The sequence below is a fragment of the Topomyia yanbarensis genome, chromosome 2, assembly GCF_030247195.1.
Source record: "Topomyia yanbarensis strain Yona2022 chromosome 2, ASM3024719v1, whole genome shotgun sequence".
Lineage (NCBI taxonomy): Eukaryota > Metazoa > Arthropoda > Insecta > Diptera > Culicidae > Topomyia > Topomyia yanbarensis.
The window spans coordinates 292,712,791-292,732,828 of record NC_080671.1 but is presented as its reverse complement, the minus strand read 5'-3'; the positions used below and the strand labels follow the sequence as shown (position 1 = coordinate 292,732,828).

General features: G+C 43.9%; 2 protein-coding genes across 2 annotated transcripts; both read left to right on the top strand.

Moving 5' to 3' along the window:
• The first annotated feature begins 213 nt into the window (after positions 1–213).
• Positions 214–4,083, top strand: LOC131680437 (uncharacterized). The gene has a single exon (XM_058961152.1). The coding sequence runs from the start codon at positions 214–216 to the stop codon at positions 4,081–4,083; it is 3,870 nt and encodes a 1,289-aa protein (XP_058817135.1).
• Positions 4,084–4,137: 54 nt separating this feature from the next.
• Positions 4,138–6,207, top strand: LOC131680436 (uncharacterized). Its single transcript, XM_058961151.1, has one exon. It carries the CDS (start codon positions 4,138–4,140, stop codon positions 6,205–6,207), a length of 2,070 nt encoding a protein of 689 aa, XP_058817134.1.
• Positions 6,208–20,038: the final 13,831 nt, after the last annotated feature.

The window sequence follows — 20,038 nt, the reverse complement described above, 5'->3', positions numbered from 1 at the left end:
AACTTTAAGAATTTTCGTCACCTTTTCAATGGAGTCGAACATGGATCCAATGGTTAACCCCACGGATGATAAAACCCCAGAGAAAAATAAATCTTCCAGCTGCGTTTGCTGCGATCGTCCGGAGACAAGTGACGATTGCGTTCAATGCGATCAATGCGATGGATGGTGGCATATGTCATGTGCGGAAGTGACTGCATCGGTTGCTGATCGGCCATGGATCTGCGCCCACTGTTTGCGCTGAGTGTTTGCTCCCGAACAACGGTATCCAGCACTAAGGCAGCACGTTTGTCGTTGAAAATGAAGCTGTTGGAAGAGCAACAAGCGATGGAGAAACGTCATCTCGTCGAGAAGTATGCAATCCTGGAAGCGGAGCAGAACGAAATGGATGAGAGGGCTAGCAACCGAAGCAGGGTCAGCAGAAGGACGAGCCTAGAAAGGGTAAAGCAGTGGAAGCAGCAATGCACTGTGGGTGAAGGCGCATATGGTCTTCCGCCGGTGGGTAAATCGGCAGACTTTACAGCAGCCTCTCTGAATCAGAACTCACGCATCCCGAAGGACTCGGAGCGAAGCAATTCGTACCAGCACGCTACAGCTAACATCAATATGCCTACTTCGGAAAAGCCAGCTACAGATACAACAGTGCAGCAAGGCAGACAACACCATGGGTTCGGTTTCTACAAACCACCGTTGAATTCAACAGTAAAACCATTCAACCTTCAGAGTCTTTCTAAGCGGGAACAGCAGCAGTACACCGGCGCGTTCCCCAAATCAACTTTGGTACAACAAGAGGTAGTCAACACAAGAGGTAATGTCGAACCCCAAGTGCCCCCCGTTGCACGTGAAGGTAAGCCACTTTGTGATCCAATTATTAATCCACCTGTACCATCAAAATTCGAACACTCCCTCCAACAAATTATCAAACAATTTGGAACGATGGCATCAACGGCCACGATTCCGTCGTTGGGAGTGAATGTGCTTCCAATCGAAACAAAACCCGTTCCGTTGTCCGGAACGAATGTTGGCTTACAGCCACCGGCAAATCCAATTATTCATGGATTCGTTCCCCCACCCGCGGGTACGCCGATTTCTGGCCCGTCGCTAATAAACCCGGTGCTATCTATCGGAACAGTTCCCCCTCCGCTGGGACTACCGATTATTGATCAATTTACTCCCTCCCCCTCGCAGTTATCCGCGCGTCAAGTGATGCCCCGCGATCTACCTACGTTTTCGGGCAACCCAGCTGACTGGCCAATATTCATTAGCACCTTCATGAATAGCTCGTTAGCGTGTGGATATAATAGCGCCGAAAATCTCGCGCGTCTTCAACGTTGTCTGAAAGGACCCGCGTATGAATCTGTCAAAAGTAGATTGTTGCTTCCTGAATCAGTGCCGCATGTAATTGATACCCTTCGTTTGTTGTATGGACGACCTGAATTGTTAATCAGTGCTCTACTACAGAAAGTGCGCAGTGTTCCGGCGCCGAAAGCGGAAAGATTGGAGACAGTCATCGACTTCGGTATAGCTGTGCGTAGTCTCTGTGATCACCTGGAAGCCGCTGGACAACAAGAGCACCTATCCAATCCCACGTTGCTGATGGAGTTAGTGGGGAAACTGCCTGCGCACACTAAGATGCAATGGGCGGATCATATACAGCAGCATGCGGTTGTCAACCTTAAAGTGTTCGGGGACTTCATGCTCAGGGTCGTCACTGCCGTTAGCAGAGTAACAATGTACGTTGGCGAGGACGGCGGCTATCAGCAGAAGCCTAGGCAGAAGGGAGCTGTGAATACCTACACGAGCGAAGCGGAGTCATTTCAGGAAACAATGCGCGAGAAGGAACGGGTGTGTGCGTGCTGCAAGAAACCAGGGCACCGAGTATCGGCGTGCTCTGCGTTTAAAGCGTATACCGTAGATAACCGGTGGAAGTTTGCGCAAAATAACGGGCTGTGTCGGAGCTGCCTTAATGCGCATGGAAGGAGAAGCTGTAGAAACGCAACACGGTGTGTGATCGAAGGATGTCAGTATCGTCATCATCCGCTCCTGCATTCTGATCGAGTTAGTTCCATTAGTCGTCCTACCCAAGGATCGTCTACAGTACAGAATCACACGCATCGGCAAAGCAAGCAGGCTCTTCTATTCCGTATTATACCAGTCGCCATCTCAGGACCGCGAGCTACCATCGAAACTTTCGCTTTTCTGGATGATGGCTCGGATCTATCGCTGATCGAGAACGACCTAGTAGAGCAACTAGGAATCGACGGTAGGACAACACCTTTGTGTCTGAAGTGGACAGGGAACGTCACCCGTGTCGAATCGGATTCGAAACAAGTTCGAATTACGATCACAGGAGCTAACAGCGCAAAACAATTCACTATTGATGATATCCGTACTGTAAAGGAGCTTACTTTGCCGGAACAGAGTTTAGATTACGGTGAACTGGCGCAACGTTATCGTTATCTCCAAGGTTTACCGATTGTCAGTTACGCAAATGCTGTTCCCCGTCTGTTGATAGGCGTTAACAACGTGAACCTCACTGTCCCGCTGCAAGTGAAGGAAGGCAAGAAGAGCGATCCTGTTGCAGTGAAAACCAGACTAGGATGGTGCATCTTCGGCGGTACTGGTAAGGAGGGCACGCATTCACTGAATTACCATGCCTGTGAGTGCACCAGCGACCAGGACTTACATATTGCTGTGAAGGAATATTTTTCAATGGAAGATGCAGGAATGAAGCCGTCGATAGTACTGGAATCCGACGAGGACAAGCGAGCTAGGAGCATCATGGAGCAGTCGACGAGACGAGTAGGTGACCAGTTCGAAACAGGTCTACTGTGGCGGTACGACGACATCGAACTTCCGGATAGCTACAATATGGCATTCAAGAGGTTTGAGTGTCTGGAGCGCAAGATGATGAGAGATCCAGAGCTGGCTGCAAATCTGAAGAACCAGATAGCGGAGTACCAGCAGAAAGGATATGCGCATTGTGCTACGAAGGCAGAATTAGAACGAGCAGACCCAAAACGCGCGTGGTACCTGCCGCTAGGAGCAGTGACAAATCCCCGGAAGCCAGGTAAAGTTCTACTGATATGGGACGCAGCAGCAAAGGTGGATGGAATATCTCTGAACTCTATGCTGCTTAAAGGACCGGATCAACTTACATCGCTTCCAGCAGTTCTGTCGCGGTTCCGGCAATATAAAGTAGGAGTGTCTGCAGATATACGAGAAATGTTCCACCAGCTGTTGATCCGCGAGCCGGACCGTCATTCTCAACGTTTCTTATTCTGGAATGACCCAACAAAACCGGTGGAAACCTACATTATGGATGTGGCAACATTTGGATCTACGTGTTCACCGGCGTCAGCGCAGTATGTTAAAAATAAAAACGCGGAAGAATTCTCGGACCGTTTCCCACGAGCAGTAGAGGGAATTCTGAAAAGCCACTATGTGGATGATTATCTCGATAGCTTCGAGAATGACGAAAAAGCCGAGCGAGTGTCGCGGGAAATTGCAACTATACACCAGAGAGGAGGATTTCATCTTAGGACCTGGGTATCGAACAGTGCTGGAGTTCTTCGTGGACTGAAGGAGGCGTCCGCCAACCCTAGCAAAAGCCTATGCTTGAACGCAGCGGACAGAGGCGATCGCGCGTTGGGCATGCTCTGGCAGACTTCAGAGGATGAGTTGCTGTTCTCGATGGAAATTAAAGAGGAGATACAACTGGTGATAGATAACGGTAAGCGGCCAACAAAACGTCAGATGTTAAAATGCCTAATGGGCGTATTCGATCCACTGGGATTGCTGAGTGTGTCTCTCGTTCATGGAAAGATTCTCCTTCAGGATGTATGGCGAGCAGGATTGCAGTGGGACGAACAGGTAACTGAAGAAATATTCGATCGTTGGGTCAGGTGGACCGGTCTGTTCCCTAAAATCAGAGGCCTGCGGATCCCACGGTGCTACTTCAAGGAAGCGAATGTGCAGGTGTATGATCATCTTCAATTGCACGTTTTCGTCGATGCAAGTGAAGTCGCTTTCTCCGCCGTAGCGTACTTCAGAGTGACCAACACGGAAGGCAAAGCAGAGTGCTAGATAGTCGCGGCCAAAACGAAGGTTGCACCGCTGAAGCCATTCTCGATTCCTCGCATGGAGCTACAAGCAGCAGTTCTGGGCAGCCGTTTAGTGTCGTTTGTTCAGGAGAATCACAGCGTGAAGGTGAAGCAGCGTTTTCTGTGGAGTGATTCCGCCACTGTGTTGGCCTGGTTACGCGCCGATCATCGTTGGTACACGCAGTACGTAGCATGCCGAGTAGGGGAGATATTGACAACAACAGACCTCTCAGAATGGCACTGGGTCCCCAGTAAGCTAAACCCTGCAGATGCAGCAACAAAGTGGGGTAAGAATCCGTGTCCGGAAGCAACCGACGAGTGGTTTAAAGGTCCTGAATTTCTTCGGCTTGCCGAGGAGAATTGGCCGAAGCAACCGAAACCTTCAAAGGTGCCTGAAGAGGAACTGAGACCCTGCTTTCTGATCCAGGGGTCAACTATTCCGGAGGTTGTGATAGAATTTTCTAGATTCTCTAGATGGAGACGATTGCTAGGCGCAGTTGCATACGTACACCGTTTCTTGGGCAATTGTAGGCGTAGATGTCGAGGAGAGACGCCGGAATTGCTGCATCTTAGTCAAGAGGAACTGAAGAAGGCGAAGAACACGCTTGTGTGGATTGCGCAATGGCAGGAGTATCCAGATGAGATGATTGCAGTTTTGAGAGGTCAAGCAGAATTACCTAAATCGAGCAGTTTGTATCAGTTGATACCAACAGTCGATGAGTGTGGCGTGCTACGCGTCGGCGGAAGAATTGGAGCTGCACCGCATACATCATTCGATGCTAGGTTCCCGGTGATTCTCCCAAGAAAACATCCGGTGACGACGCTAGTTGTAGATGATTTCCATCGTACCTTTCGTCATGGTAATTCTGAAACGGTAGTGAACGAGATTCGGCAGTTCTACAGCATCTTCCAACTAAGGAGAGTGGTGAAGCAAGTTGCGACCGTCTGTCAGTGGTGCAAAGTTAAGAAGGCGACTCCGAAGGTTCCGCGAATGGCGCCGCTGCCTTTGGCCCGCTTGTCCTCGTTTACTCGACCATTCACCTACACTGGTATTGATTTTTTCGGACCGTTGCTGGTGAAAGTAGGAAGGAGCTCGGTTAAACGCTGGATCTGTCTGTTCACCTGTCTAACCACCCGTGCTGTCCATGTGGAAGTTGCACACAGTCTTTCCACACCGTCCTGTATCAAATGCATACGTCGCTTCATCTGTCGCCGAGGAGCGCCGGTGGAAATCTACTCCGACAATGGTACCAACTTCCAAGGTGCCGAACGACTGCTGCGGAAAGAACTCGAGAACGTACATGGAGACTTAGCAGCAACGTTCACAAACGCATCTACCAAATGGGTCTTTATCCCACCAGCTGCACCTCATATGGGAGGCGCGTGGGAGAGGCTGGTGCGATCCATAAAGTCAGCCATGGAAGCAGCCTACAACAACGACCGGAAACTGGACGACGAAGGGCTGGTGACGCTAGCCGTGGAAGCCGAGGGTATTGTGAACAGCCGGCCACTTACCTACCTACCCCTAGATGCTGCTGAAGTAGAAGCCCTGACTCCTAACCATTTCCTGTTGGGAAGTTCCACTGGTGTTCGTCAGCCTGCAGTACCGTTCAGTGATCCTGTCTCTGCCGTAAAGAATTCTTGGAACCAAATACAACGTCAGCTGGACGTCTTCTGGAAGCGCTGGATACGGGAATATCTTCCGATGCTGACTAAGCGAATGAAGTGGTTCGGAGAAGTGAAACCAGTGGCTGTCGGAGATTTGGTCCTCATAGCAGACGAAGTCCGTAGGAATGGCTGGACGCGCGGGAAAATCAAAGATGTCGTGATAGCGGAAGACGGACGAGTTCGACAAGCGATAGTTCAGACTGCGAGGGGGATATTGCGTAGACCGGTATCGAAGTTAGCCGTGTTGGAGGTTGAGTTGGGTGGTAAAACTGGGACCAGTGGCCAGTGTTACGGGGGGGAGAATGTTACTGCCAACACTGCTCTTGGTGGTGTAACTGTTGCTGAACAGTGCTGTCATACGGTTGAAACGTCATCCGTGGATGATGACGTGACCCGACGGCGGGAGGAGAGCTGTCATTCTCAAAAAAGCGCTGAGTAAGGCATCGTGGACAGGAGGAGAAAAAATATCTTAAAATTCAATTTGTTACGGTAAAATTATAGTCAGTGCAGTTAAAACCTATATATACACGTTGAGTTCTGTTATTATACACATAGGTAATCACTATTATCACAGTAAGGTACAGAGCTTAAAACTAAATTTCTAAAATATTATACCTAACCTAAATCTAAAATCACAGGTCAGCTAGTACGAACGAACGTTGAGTTTAAAGCGATTGTGGTTCGAGACCGAAAATTGTAGGTATCCTTAAAATGTACACGGTTGATTCTAATAAAATTAATTTCAGCTTAAAGCTGTCTCACACCAATCACCGAGTTTGTGAACGGCTAAAAAGAATCGGCCAAGAGCCTCCTTTGTTCTCGGAACATGCCGTATTACATTACTCTCTTTACCCTGAGTGTTCGATAATCTCCGTATTGGAAACACAATTTCAATTTTGTTCTTTATCAAAAAATATGTGGTCGACCAACGAAGGGATGGCGCTACGAAGAACACATATTGAGGACAACACAAAAAAGGACGAGCTTACATTGTGCTGTAGTCAGGTATAAAAACTCAGCATGCTGTTGCTCACGCTCAGTTCGTTTCCAGCATCGGCATGCAGCAGTTCGTTTGCAGCATCTCCCGCAAAATTCAAACCGCTGTCCGTTTGCTGCTGTCGGAAGAGTTGGCTAAGCACGCCGTCTCAGATGGCACCAAAACTGTTACCATATACACCAGCTCCAAGTAAATTTCGAACACTGCCCAAACAAAAGGCCCTTTTCAGGGCCATCAATTTATCGACAAAGAATGAAATTGAAGTTTTGTTATTACAAGCATCAGAAAGTGGCTTGTCAAGAGCGTTGGATGGTAAGTGAGCCACTTGTGAACAATACCGTCGCTTTCACGTAGAATGGCGCAAAATCAAAAGTTATTTGTTATTTATAGACAGTTTAGTGTAATGAGTCAATTTACAACAATCGAACGTTTTCTAACGTCTCGATATAGGTGCTCCGTTTCAAAATTTTCGGCCAGAATGCTGCCTGTTTTTTCAAACGTGAAAATCCGCTGTTGTACTGAATGAAAGCCTTCGATTTTTGCGCTGATTGGAAATAGTTGTGACTAGTTGTGTAGAATGTACAATTACTGAAAATAACAGATTTTGTGAAAGCAGTGGTTGGTCCGTACAATTCGATTCCAAGCGAGCCAGACTAGTTTTCGTTGGAAGGTCCACAACAGAAGTAAACTATTTTATTGTGAATTCAACTACAACTTCCTTGAAAACAGCACAGCTAAAAAACTTTTGGGAAAAACGCGCAAACCTAAATTTTCCACTATAATGGAAACTGCCTGTGCCCCCGCCGCTCAGCATCATCAAGATTGATAGTAATTCAAGCCGGGAGGAAAGAGGTTGTAAGGCAATGGAAAACGAATATTTCATTTATATCTTAATGGAATATAATTGGCTGGTCCTGAAAAGAACTTATTGGTTTGTGGTTTATTTTGAGTCACAATTTAGGCCTGCTCGATTGCTGATAGCTGTGAATTTCTCGCAGGACGACAGTTTCTGTTCAGTAGTGATGAGGCTTCCTAACGCCAACCGCGACTGGGGCACTTTTACACGGTCTTCGTTGCTTACTGCTTGCGGGGAGGCTTTCCTCCGGTGGACTTACGAGCGGTATGTTTGGTACGGGCCATTTATCAACAAAGAATCGAATTAAAATTTTGTTAATACAAGCATCCGAAAGTAGCTTGCCAAGGGCGTTCGATTGCAAGTGAGCTACTTGTGAACAATATCGTCGATTTCACGTAGAATGACACAAAATAAAAAGTTATCATTTGTGTGTTTGTTTACAGTTTCGTGTTTACTAGGCGCATTCAAACATTTTACCAAGGTACCGTATTACATTACTCTTTTTACCCTGAGTGTTCGATAACCTCCGTATTGGAAACAAAATTTCAATTTTGTTCTTTATCAAAAATATGTGGTCGACCAACGAAGAGGTGGAGCTACGAAGAACACATATTGAGGACAACACAAAAAAGGACGAGCTTACATTGTGCTGTAGTCAGGTATAAAAACTCAGCATGCTGTTGTTCACGATCAGTTCGTTTCCAGCATCAGCATGCAGCATTTCGTTTGCAGCATCTCCCGCGAAATTCAATTCGCCGTCCGTTTGCTGCTGTCAGAAGAGTTGGCCAAGCACGCCGTCTCAGATGGCACCAAAACTGTTACCATATACACCAGCTCCAAGTAAATTCCGAACACTGCCCAAACAAAAGACCCTTTTCAGGGCCATCAATTTATCGACAAAGAATCGAATTGAAGTTTTATTATTACAAGCATCAGAAAGTGGCTTGGCAAGAGCGTTGGATGGTAAGTGAGCCACTTGTGAACAATATCGTCGCTTTCACGTAGAATTGTACAAAATAAAAAAGTTATTTGTGTGATTTGTAGACAGTTTAGTGTAATGATTCAATTTACAAAAATCGAACGTTTTCTAACGTTTCGAGATAGGTGTTCCGTTTCAAAATTTTCGGCCAGAATGTTGCCTGTTTTTCTAAAAGTGAAAATCTGCTATTGTACTGAATGAAAACCTTCGACTTTTGCGCTGATTGGAAATAGTTGTGACTAGTTGTGTAGAATGTACAATTACTGAAAATAACAGATTTTGTGAAAGCAGTGGTTGGTCCATACAATTCGATTCCAAGCGAGCCAGACTAGTTTCCGTTGGAAGGTCCATCTCTGACAATAGAAATAAACTATTTTATTTTGAATTCAACTACAACTTCCTTGAAAACAGCACAGCTAAAAAACTTTTTGGAAAAACGCGCAAACCTAAATTTTCCACTATAATAAAAACTAGTGCCCCCGCCGCACAGCATCATCAAGATTGATAGTTAGCCAAGCCGAAAGGAAAGGGAGAGGGAGGTTGTAAGGCAATGGAAAATTTCATTTATAATAATAATTCTTTATAATTGGCTGGTCCTGAAAAGAACGTGTTGGTTTGTGGTTTATTTTGAATCACAATTTAGGCCCGCTCGATTTCTGATAGCTGTAAATTTTTCGCAGGACGACAGTTTCTGTTCGGTAGCGATGAGGCTTCTTAACACCAACCGTGACTGGGGAACTTTTACTCGGCCTTCGTTGCCAACAGCCCCCTGTCAAGGACGACGTCTCTGTACAGCCAGCATCACTGCCATGAAAGGCAAAACATTGATTTTGAACCGAATGATTAGAAGCTGTATTTAGTTACAAAATGTCGATTTTCTGAATGATATGATATTAAATCATCCCACAAGATGCAAAACGTCGTGTGGAATGCTTGAATATCGAGCATAGTGCCGAACATAATTCTTTGTTTGGAGCTTTATAGCTATAACGCCCCATATATGTAGGTCGCTGTCAAACTCCATATGATGGTATAGGGTTGCCAGGGGGCTGTTTCCAACTGCTTGCGGGGAGCCTTTCCTCCGGTGGACTTACGAGCGGTTTGTTTGGTACAGGCCATCTAGCGAAAAATGCTGATCTGTACTTCTCTGATGCTGGTAGTAGGACGACGGTCAAACACTCGTTTTCGTGCCTTCATTCATAAAAGTTCAACAATATTTTCAAAGAATGTTGCAAATTGTCAACTTGGTAATTCCAAAAATACTCCAAATAAACTATGAATGTGCTAAAGTCGACAAAATCGCTTAGAAATTGCTTATTCCAGAGCAGAATTTACCGGTCTAAAGTTTATTCTACTTCACTCCGGTTATGTCTCTGACATTACCCACCCATCTTTTTTATACTCAAATTTAAGTTGAATTTACCTAATTTTGAGTATACCCCAAAAAACTCAAAAGTACCTTCCTCCACGGAAGACCTCGACAAAACGAGAGATTCGACTCAGGTGACGCACAACTCAAAAGTAAGTTAAAAGAACTTATTCTGCAGGTTGTTTTATTTAACCGTGCAGTTTTAGATATGACAGGAGGAAAACAAACCCCCAATAGACTTTTCAATGGCTCATGTACGTACACGCCACATGACACAAATACCACATAACAAGCTGGTGGAAAATAATAAACAAAGACGGCAAAAGTAAATGGGATTGTTTTCAACCAGGAAACTTCATTAGTGTTCGTGAGACCGGTAGCAAAGAACTCAATTAGTGTGTGTGAAATGATTTGCATAAAATTCTATAGAGTACTTGACATTCTGTAACTGTATTAGTGTGTTCAACGATTTGTTTTCCTCCACCTGTCATAATTTCTGATAGGTGGAGGAAAACAAATCGAAAATAACTTTTCGGTCAGATTATTTGCATTGTAGATTCATACCAGCCGGTATTGTACGTCTCCGAAATAAGTTTCAACGTGATACAGAGCATTTTAAACACTATCATAAATACTTTTGGCCAGCGATTTCAAGCGTTTAAAAAACTGACAGTTTTACATATGACAGCTGGAGGAAAACAAACCCCCAAGTAGTGTGAGTGAAATCATTTGCATAGAACTCTATACACGAAATCGACCGACAAATGAGTACCGCAAAATAAAACCAGCTACGATTGTGTTGATATATGATCAACGAAAATGAAGCCACATTCCTTGCCGAATGATTCGAAAATGTACACATATACGAGCGAGCCTGCAACGGGAGAGTGAAAAGCGGACCTAGTGATGTCTGATTTTTGCAAATAATCGATTATCCATTAATCGAATAATTTTTGAGAGCTTGATTAATTCATTCGATTAATCGACCAAGATAATCGATTAAAATCAATAATCGATTACTTTGTAAATCTTAGTTTATCAACCAAAAAAAGGTCATTGGATACTTTTAGAAAAAATTGGAGAAGTCTTGTTATATTTTTTTTCTGCGACTTTCATTTTCAACGCTCACCCTTCATTAATTATGCTCTCGATTAATTGATAGCAGCTAGGGTGGATGTGCCAATAGTCGCATACTTAAGGAAAACTTTTGCTAAAAAATCGATGAATGGACCTATGGGCAATGTTAATACATTAAACGAAAGCTTCCAATCCCTACTTTATAGGAAAAATATAAAGATGGTTTATTAACCAATTCATGTATTCAAAACCGCTTCTACCATTATAGGAACACATGTACCAATAGTGGTGCAATCGCTAATTTCGGTTCCTATTGTTGCAAATCCCATTGATTTCTTATGGGACTTGCAACTATAGGTACATTAGATCAACTATAGGTTCAAGGGAGCTCAAAATTCAAAGAAAATCAATTTTTTCAATAGTCATTTCAGCAAATTTCAAGGATAACATTTTTATTCTCGCATAATTTTAGTGTGATGAATCGATAAAAAAAAATGTGTTGATGGTTGGTACCTCAGTTAGGCGTATAACTCACTACTGCAACTATTGGTACACCTCAACTATAGGAGCACCCACCCTACTGATTTGCTTGTAATCGATTATTGATTCCTCGATTATTTTAGAAATTAATCGATTATTTGCGTCAACCGAATAAAAAAAGACTGCATGTAGCAGGTTAGCTTTGTGGGTGTGATACCGTTGGTATAATTCGGTATCCATACTATGGTGGGTTACGAAAGTAATCACCAGTATGTTATAATATATTTAGACAAATCACATTGGATTGTCAATGCGTAACGGTTTCCTTTAGTAGATCTTGTTAGTGGACCTACGGTGTCGATTGACACAAGTTTGTTTGTTTGGTGTTGTAGTTTTTTCAAAGACTTCTGTTGTCTTATTTTTATGTTTATTTTGTCTACATGATATACATTGTTTCACATATTTAGAGATACTGCCTTTCATATTAGTCCAGTAAAAAATTCGTCTTAATTTCTGTAGTAATTTATTAATACCTACATGTCCTCCCGAAGGGGTATCGTGGTTCTCTTTAATCAAATTATTGATTTCATCTTCGTTCTTTATTATTTTTGCTGGTGTGTACAGTATAATTATGACATCATCTAGTATTTCGTTACATGCTTTTTTAAATTGTTCTCGGGAAACGTAATCAAATATTGGATCTAGCTTACTGATCGCAATTTTCTTCATCTTCATTGTATTGGCCATATTATTTATCATTTGAATGCATTCTTCAATATATATTTTTCCTTTATTTTGAAATAGTTGCGCTAGAGCAAGAATTCCTTTCAGGTTTTTAGTTTTGATTGTTATATTTAGGTGTTTAGGTATTGGTTCAAAAACGATTTTTGGTAAGTTAAAAGCGTCCATGTTGTTAATTGAATCGTAGGCTTTAAGCTGATCAATCTTATTTTCTACGGATTCACTAACTGGTTTTTGTGTCGTAATTCGGGTTTTTGATCTTGTCTGTATTGGCAAGATTGACATGTTTTTAAGGTTTTAGATCCCTTCCGTAAATTTTTCGAAGCTATCACGCTGTTTAATTGCGTTTAGTTTCGCTATTATTGTGTTTGGTTCGATTTTCGTTCCGCATTTTTCTTTTAATTTTATTATAATGTCGTCTAAGCTATTTGTGTTATCTGATACTGCTGCTCGGGCTTTACCTTCGAGTCTTGATAGTATTGTTTGTATTGCTGCTAGCTTATTTGCCTCCGTGATAAGGGGTTTACACGCGTTAAGTGCAGCAATTATACTTTCTAATTTGTCGCCTTTCCCGTCGTAAGGCGGTACAAGGGACGTAATCACTTTTATAATTTCTAAAATACTTGTCATTTTATAACGTTTTATTAACCTTGCACAAAATATTACGCAGTTCACTGCTGCTTTGAATTTAAAGTTATCTTTAATATTTCTCAATTTTGATTGTATAATTTGGCTTATTTCATTGTAGAGTTGCCTGCTATTTTTTATATTAATTTCAAATCTTGTTACCTCAATTTCTGACTCATACTCTACTAGTAGGTCAGTTATGTTTTTATAATTAATCTGTAGTTGTAATAGTTTTTTATTAAGTGTATGCCTTTTGTATTTTCGATAAGGCGTCTTTTCAAAATTATTTTTTAATTTAATAAGCTCGTGTATATTATCTTCTATTATTGCTTCTGTATCCATTTACCTTTATGCTGCTGCTGCTGAGGTGTGTGAGGTTATCTGTTCCTTGCTGTATATCAGGTCTAGGCACTCCTGTACCCGCTGGCGATCACGTTCCACTGGAGTGACGGATTCCGAAGATTCATCGATTAATGTCCAGATTTCGTCTGGTATTTCTGCACTTCCTGTACGTTCATTTGGCTTGTGTCCTCAACTGGCAGAATGCTAGAATTTGTCCACCGAGACCTTTCTGAATGGCTGCTTCGTGAGTTAAAATTCCCTCGCTGGTGGATATTAGTAACTGTCCTCCACTTGGCAGTTTATTTGCCCATGCCTTGAGTTTTGACTTTTTTGCATGGATAGGCTCCGTTAATCCTTCGATTTCTACTACATTCACTAGTAACTGCACAATGCACGAGTTCATAAATTTTTCTTTAATTTCCAGTACTTGCAACGTTAACAGTTTTTAATAATTTCCTTTGGCACTCCCGGTGGGTTTCGATTATTATTGGCACTTTGGTTTCTTTAGATTTCTTCAGCCGGTTTAGTGTACTGTAAAGTTTTATGTTCATTTTTTAATTTTTTTTTTAATTTTTGTCCCTGTGGACCACTGTTCCCTAACACTGCATCGTCTCTTTTTTTGAAATTCGTCGTTCCAAACTTCCTCGAGTTTGGCCAATGACTTGGCTGCTACTATAGCGTGACGCTTCAGACGTCGGGTGTATTCTCGGTGAAGCGTAAATAATAGTAGTATTGATACTAATGCGATTAGTATCCAGAGTTTTACCTCATGATTATCATGCTTCTCTATATGGTCTTCTAATATGTTGATAATATTGACCTGTGGATCACCCTTGTGTTCCACGGTCTTTGAATAAGTTTTTCCCATTTCGTCACACTGCTGGTTTTTCTACGACGAGAGGCGAGCTAGCCTGTCACGGTCTGCCATGTAGCAAGTTAGCTTTGTGGATGGAGAAGGCTTTGATACCGTTGGTATAATTCGGTATCCATACTATGGTGGGTTACGAAAGTAATCACCAGTATGGACCGAATATTCAAGGTTCCGATTGCCTAAAGTTAACTGATCAACTGATCGTTTATTTGTCGTAGCGCAAGGGTTTTTATACTGTTTACATGGGACCGTTCATAAACCACGTTGACCGAAATTTGAGAATTTTTAGCCCCCCCCCCCCCTCCCCTCTTGTAGACCTTAATAGACTTTTACTAAAACCCTCCCCCCCATCCCAAAAGTATACGTAGACTTTTAATTTTTTATTCGCGGGAAATGTGAAGTTAGCAAAAAGCACATTGTGTGGTACGAGTTGAGATACTCAGACTGTGTAACGCATGCTGAACATAAACCGGCAACCCTGTGCGTGCGCACTCATGCTGAGTGCACCCCACCATCTTTGCATCCGCCATTAACACATCCTCTTTCAGCATCCAACCATCAAGCAGGTAAGACGTGCAGAAGCCAGCTGGGTGGTCCCTTTTCTAGTAGCGCTTGGGATTTCACAATGGCGATCCTGCCAGGTGTTGCATTTTTTTTTCCTTGCAACACAAATTCCGAATCAAAAATTTTTAATAACTAAACTCTAACGGATGAAAAGGGACCACTCAGAACCGAAAATGCGGAATACATAGTGAAAGTGGAATTTAAGTGCGAACAATGGAAAAAGCATAGATGCTTCGAAAATTAGGTTAGGTTGCGAATAAACAATCGTATTATTCAGGAGCTGGTCTAGCCAAACGCACTGGTCTAAACATTCATGACGAGCAGGTCAATAGCACTGCGCTAAGTAGGCCGTAAGATTCCGCAGGGCGGGTCGGAAGACCGCGCAGAGCGGGTCAGCAGACCGCGCAGAGCGGGTCGGGAGACCGCGCAGAGCGGGTCGGGTGACCGCGCAGAGCGGGTCGGGAGACCGCGCAAAGCGGGTCGGGAGACCGCGCAGACCGGATCGCGAGACCGCACAGAACGGGTCGAAAGACCGCGGAAAACAGGTTAAAAAACCGTGCAAAGCGGGTTGAAAAACCGCGCTGACTGTAGTGGAAACCCATTCAGGAAGTCGTGCTATAATAGAAAGTGAAGCGGATCTTAGAATCGCGCTCCAGAATAAGCACCAATAAATTAATTGCGATTATTTTTCATATAACTTTACAGATAACAAAAAGTAAGCGTACAAACTAGAACCAAGGAAAATGTCGAACGCGGGCAAGTATGTTCGTCGCATTGCCGACTCAGAATCGGACGATGACGTGTGCGGGCAAATCGCCGAAAGCCGAACTGACGTGGTGGAAACCGAAGGAGTACTGAACCGAGAGACATCGAGCAGTGATAACGAGGGATCGTCTGGCGACGAAGATAACAGAACAGATAGTGTGGAAGGTATATATAACTCGAGCAATAAAGCACCTAGACCACTGCCCAACCCCTCGCCAATCCCAGAAACGACAACGCTAGGGATATCAGCAGATCGCATCAACGCTGATCGGATTGACCGCATGGAGAAGATAATCGCGAACATAAACAACACTCTGAGCCGGTTCCAAACCGGTCCAATACTGAATGACGAAGCCGATAAAAGCAGGAAGTTTTCGAATGACGTAGATCAATGTAGCAGTGGCGAATGCTCCTCCTCAAGCATTCGATGGGACCACTTGAAACCCTTTCCCAGTGGAATTGCGGCAAACAAGATGTGGGAGGAGTGGAACCGCTACGTTGAGAATTTTGAAATAGCGGCTTCCCTTAGTAATGTGACCGACCCCGTTAAAAGGACGCAGCTATTGTTCCTTTCCATGGGCGAGGAGTTACAAGGTATTGTAAAAGCTGCTAAGTTGCGCCCGAGCTTAGCGAACACAAGCTGCTACATGACATTCGTGGCGAACATTCAAAATTACTTGCGATCAATGACGGATACCGCCGCCGAACACGAAGCGTTCTCGAGAATGAGACAAGAGAACGGCGAATCTGCTGTTACATTCCATGCACGTTTAATGTGCAAAGTTCGTTCATGCAACTACAGTGTCGAAGACGAGGATAGGTTTGTACGAGCACAGCTCTTGACGGGCCTCAGAAACCGAGAACTGGTGAAACAAGCTAGGACATATGGTCACGATACGAACTTCATTGTTCAGTCAGCGACGCGGAACGAAGCCTTCGAGTCCGAAAGCAGACAGCGAGACGAATCCAGCGTTTTGGAGCTCAGAAGCGGTTATCGATCATCATACGACCAACCGAATCGTAAGCGTCGAAGCGTAGGTGATAAAGGCAGTAGACAACCCTCAAAGTATCACCGCAATGATGAATCCAACCGGCGATCACAAGGACGGCGTTTGAAATGCACCCGATGTTCTCTTTTCAATCACAGAAACGGACAATGTCCAGCACTAAGTCGTAACTGTAACAAATGCGGTAAACGAGGCCACTATGCGGCGGCCTGTCGACAGAAACAAATCAACGTTATGCAGAGCAGGCAGAGCCACGACAGATCCCCGGACAAATCCGACGTGCCAGATGATGATAAGCAGGTATTATTTAATTAATATCTATTCCCCAAATTCTTTTATAGTCATGAACTGATATCTGAAATAATAAAAAAAAACACATGATAGACCAAAACTACTAAAGCTGTTTTATATCAACTATCGTCCTAACTTAGCTGGTCAATGCCCTCTCACTTGAGGACGTCGTATTTGCTTGCACCATTGGGTCATCCACCCCCATTCGGTTCCTCATTGACTCAGGTGCGGACGTTAACGTTATTGGAGGGAATGACTGGACTCAATTAAAGCGAGATGTCCGATCGGGAGCAGCCAAACTAAAAGTCCTTGGAGTGCCCGACAGGAAATTGCATGCGTATGGATCCCACAAACCAATGGGCGTCGAGTGTACAATCAAAGCGGAGGTTGTAGTTAATGGATCCACTATGCCAGGTATTATCGCAGTTTTCCACGTTGTACCAAAAGGAACAAGGTCATTGCTTGGGCGGGCGACGTCAAGTGATATGGGACTGTTACACGTTGGAAACATAATCAACCAGTGTGAGATACTGCAGAACGAAAACCATTTTCCAAAAATGCCACGAGTAAAGGTCCACTTTAGCATTGATAAAACCGTTCCACCCGTTAAAAGCGCATATTATAATGTACCAGCAGCGTACAGGTAAGATATGACAACAAAATACACAATATGTTGTAATATTAGCATAAATAATTCAGTAACCATAGCAACATAGAAACGTTGATAACATAGCCGCCTTTTAATTACACCTATTCGATTTTTACAGAGAAGCGGCGCGGCATAGGCTACAAGAAATGGAAACGCAAGGAATAATCGAGAAAGTTACATCTGCTCCTAGTTGGATAAGTGGCATGTCCGCAGTGGCCAAAGGAAGAAATGACTTCCGTCTAGTGATAAACATGCGCGCCCCCAATCGAGCGATTAATCGTGAATATTTCAGATTGCCTCTACTCGAAGAGATGAGGGTCAAGCTTTACGGAGCGAGATATTTTACGAAGCTTGACCTGAAAAATGCTTTTCACCACTTAGAACTGTCCGAAGAATCACGAGATTTGACCACTTTCTTGACGGAAGATGGCATGTACAGGTTCACTAGACTTATGTTTGGTGTAAACTGCGCGCCAGAAATATTCCAGCGCGAAATGACCAGGATCCTAAAAGATGTTTGCGATCATGTAATCGTATACATCGATGATTTTCTAATCTTTTCAGATACTTTAGAAGGACTTAAAGTAAACGTTGCGAAGGTATTGGAAATCTTGAGCTTAAACAATTTGACTTTAAACACAGCCAAGTGCGAGTTCGATAAGACCAGTATACAGTTTATAGGCCATAAGCTCGATGAAAGAGGATTCCATATCGACAACGAGAAAATAAAGAGCGTACGAGAGCCCACATCATTGTCAGAACTACGAAGTTTTTTAGGACTGGCCTCATATCTCAGTTCATATTTGAAAAACTTCGCCGACATCTCTAGTCCATTATGGGCTGCAACGACCTCCAAACAATGGTCATGGGGACCGGAGCAGGCAAAAGCCTTTGAGACGGTCAAACAGAAAATTATTAATTGCACGCTATCGCTAGGATTCTTCTCAGAGCAAGATAAAACAATACTCTACACAGACGCCTCCCCCGTCGCGTTGGGAGCCGTTCTTGTGCAAGAAGGATCGAATCTTGCACCTCGCATAATAAGTTTCGTTTCAAAGTCCCTAACTTCTACCGGAAAAAAGTACGCCCAGAATCAACGGGAAGCATTGGGAGCGGTCTGGGCAGTGGAACACTTTTCCTACTTCCTGCTTGGCAGACACTTCACGCTACGAACAGATGCGCAGGGGGTAGCTTTTATTCTCAATAGATCAAAAGAGGATTCAAGGCGAGCTTTAACACGTGCTGATGGATGGGCTCTCAGGTTAAGCCCATATCGATACGATATCGAATATGTCCGTGGAGTTGAGAATATCGCCGATCCACCATCTAGGCTCTACAATGGTAAAGATGCAGCGTTCGATGAGGAAAACAGTCCATGGGAATTGGCAACTCTCGAAGCAAATTCAGTAGAATTCCTAACCGAGGAAGAAATTAAGAACGCTACAGATCAGGACGAAACTCTGCAAAAGGTAATGTGTGCATTTGAATCAGGAGTATGGCCTAAATACTTGCGAAGGTACCACACGGTTGAAAAGGATCTATCCGTTCGGAATGGTATGGTTATTAAAACCGGCTGTGCAGTAGTACCCAAAACACTTCAGACACATGCCTTGGAGGCAGCACACGAGGGACACCAGTCAACCGCAAAAATGAAGAGTATAATGCGGCAACGCGTGTGGTGGCCAGGAATGCCTAAAAACATAACCACCTGGGTTGAATCGTGTAAAACATGTGTCAACGGCAAACCGGAAAAGACGACGCCAATGGAAAGGGTGTTTATCCCAAAAACTGCCTGGGATACCGTAGCACTCGATTTCAATGGCCCCTACGTCAAGCTCGGAGGGATTCTCATTCTAGTAGTAGTCGACTACAAATCTCGATACGTCATAGCAAAACCTGTGAAATCAACCAGTTTTGAGCACACTAAAAAAATCCTCGATGAGGTCTTCGAGAAAGGTTTCCCAAAGACCATTAAAACGGATAATGGACCTCCATTCAACGGTCAAGATTTCGCAAACTATTGCAAACAACGAGGCATTTCTACGATCTTTTCGACACCACTATTTCCGCAGCAAAACGGATTAGCCGAATGTTATATGAAATTGATTAACAAGGCTATGGCAGTGGCCACAACGGATAAAACAAGTTACGTCGAAGAATTGAGGAAAGCAGTGAACGCTCACAATGCGGCCGCCCACAGCATTACTAAAATTCCACCCGAAGAAGTGATGTACGGGCGTAAAATCAAACGCGGATTGCCTTTGCTTCAGCATGAAAAATCCGGTTTTGATGAGGATCTTTTGCAACGCAGAGACCGTGAAGCCAAACTTGCCGGCAAACAGCGTGAAGATGCTCGTCGTGGTGCTCGCCATTGCAGGGTTAAGCCGGGAGACGAAGTCGTAGTTGAACGGCACAACCGTTCCAAAGGTGATTCTCGTTTCTCCCCGACCAGGAACACGGTCATGGAGGAACGGAATGGCAGCCTTATTCTTAGGAATGAATATGGGAAGGTGTCCAAGCGACACGTATCACAAACTAAAAAAGTGAAACCATGGCGTGATACACAAAACTACACTACCGCATTTAACGCAGATGGCCAAAAAACAGATGAGCCGCGATTGAAAATGTCGGAACGACCAAAGCGTGAGAAACGAA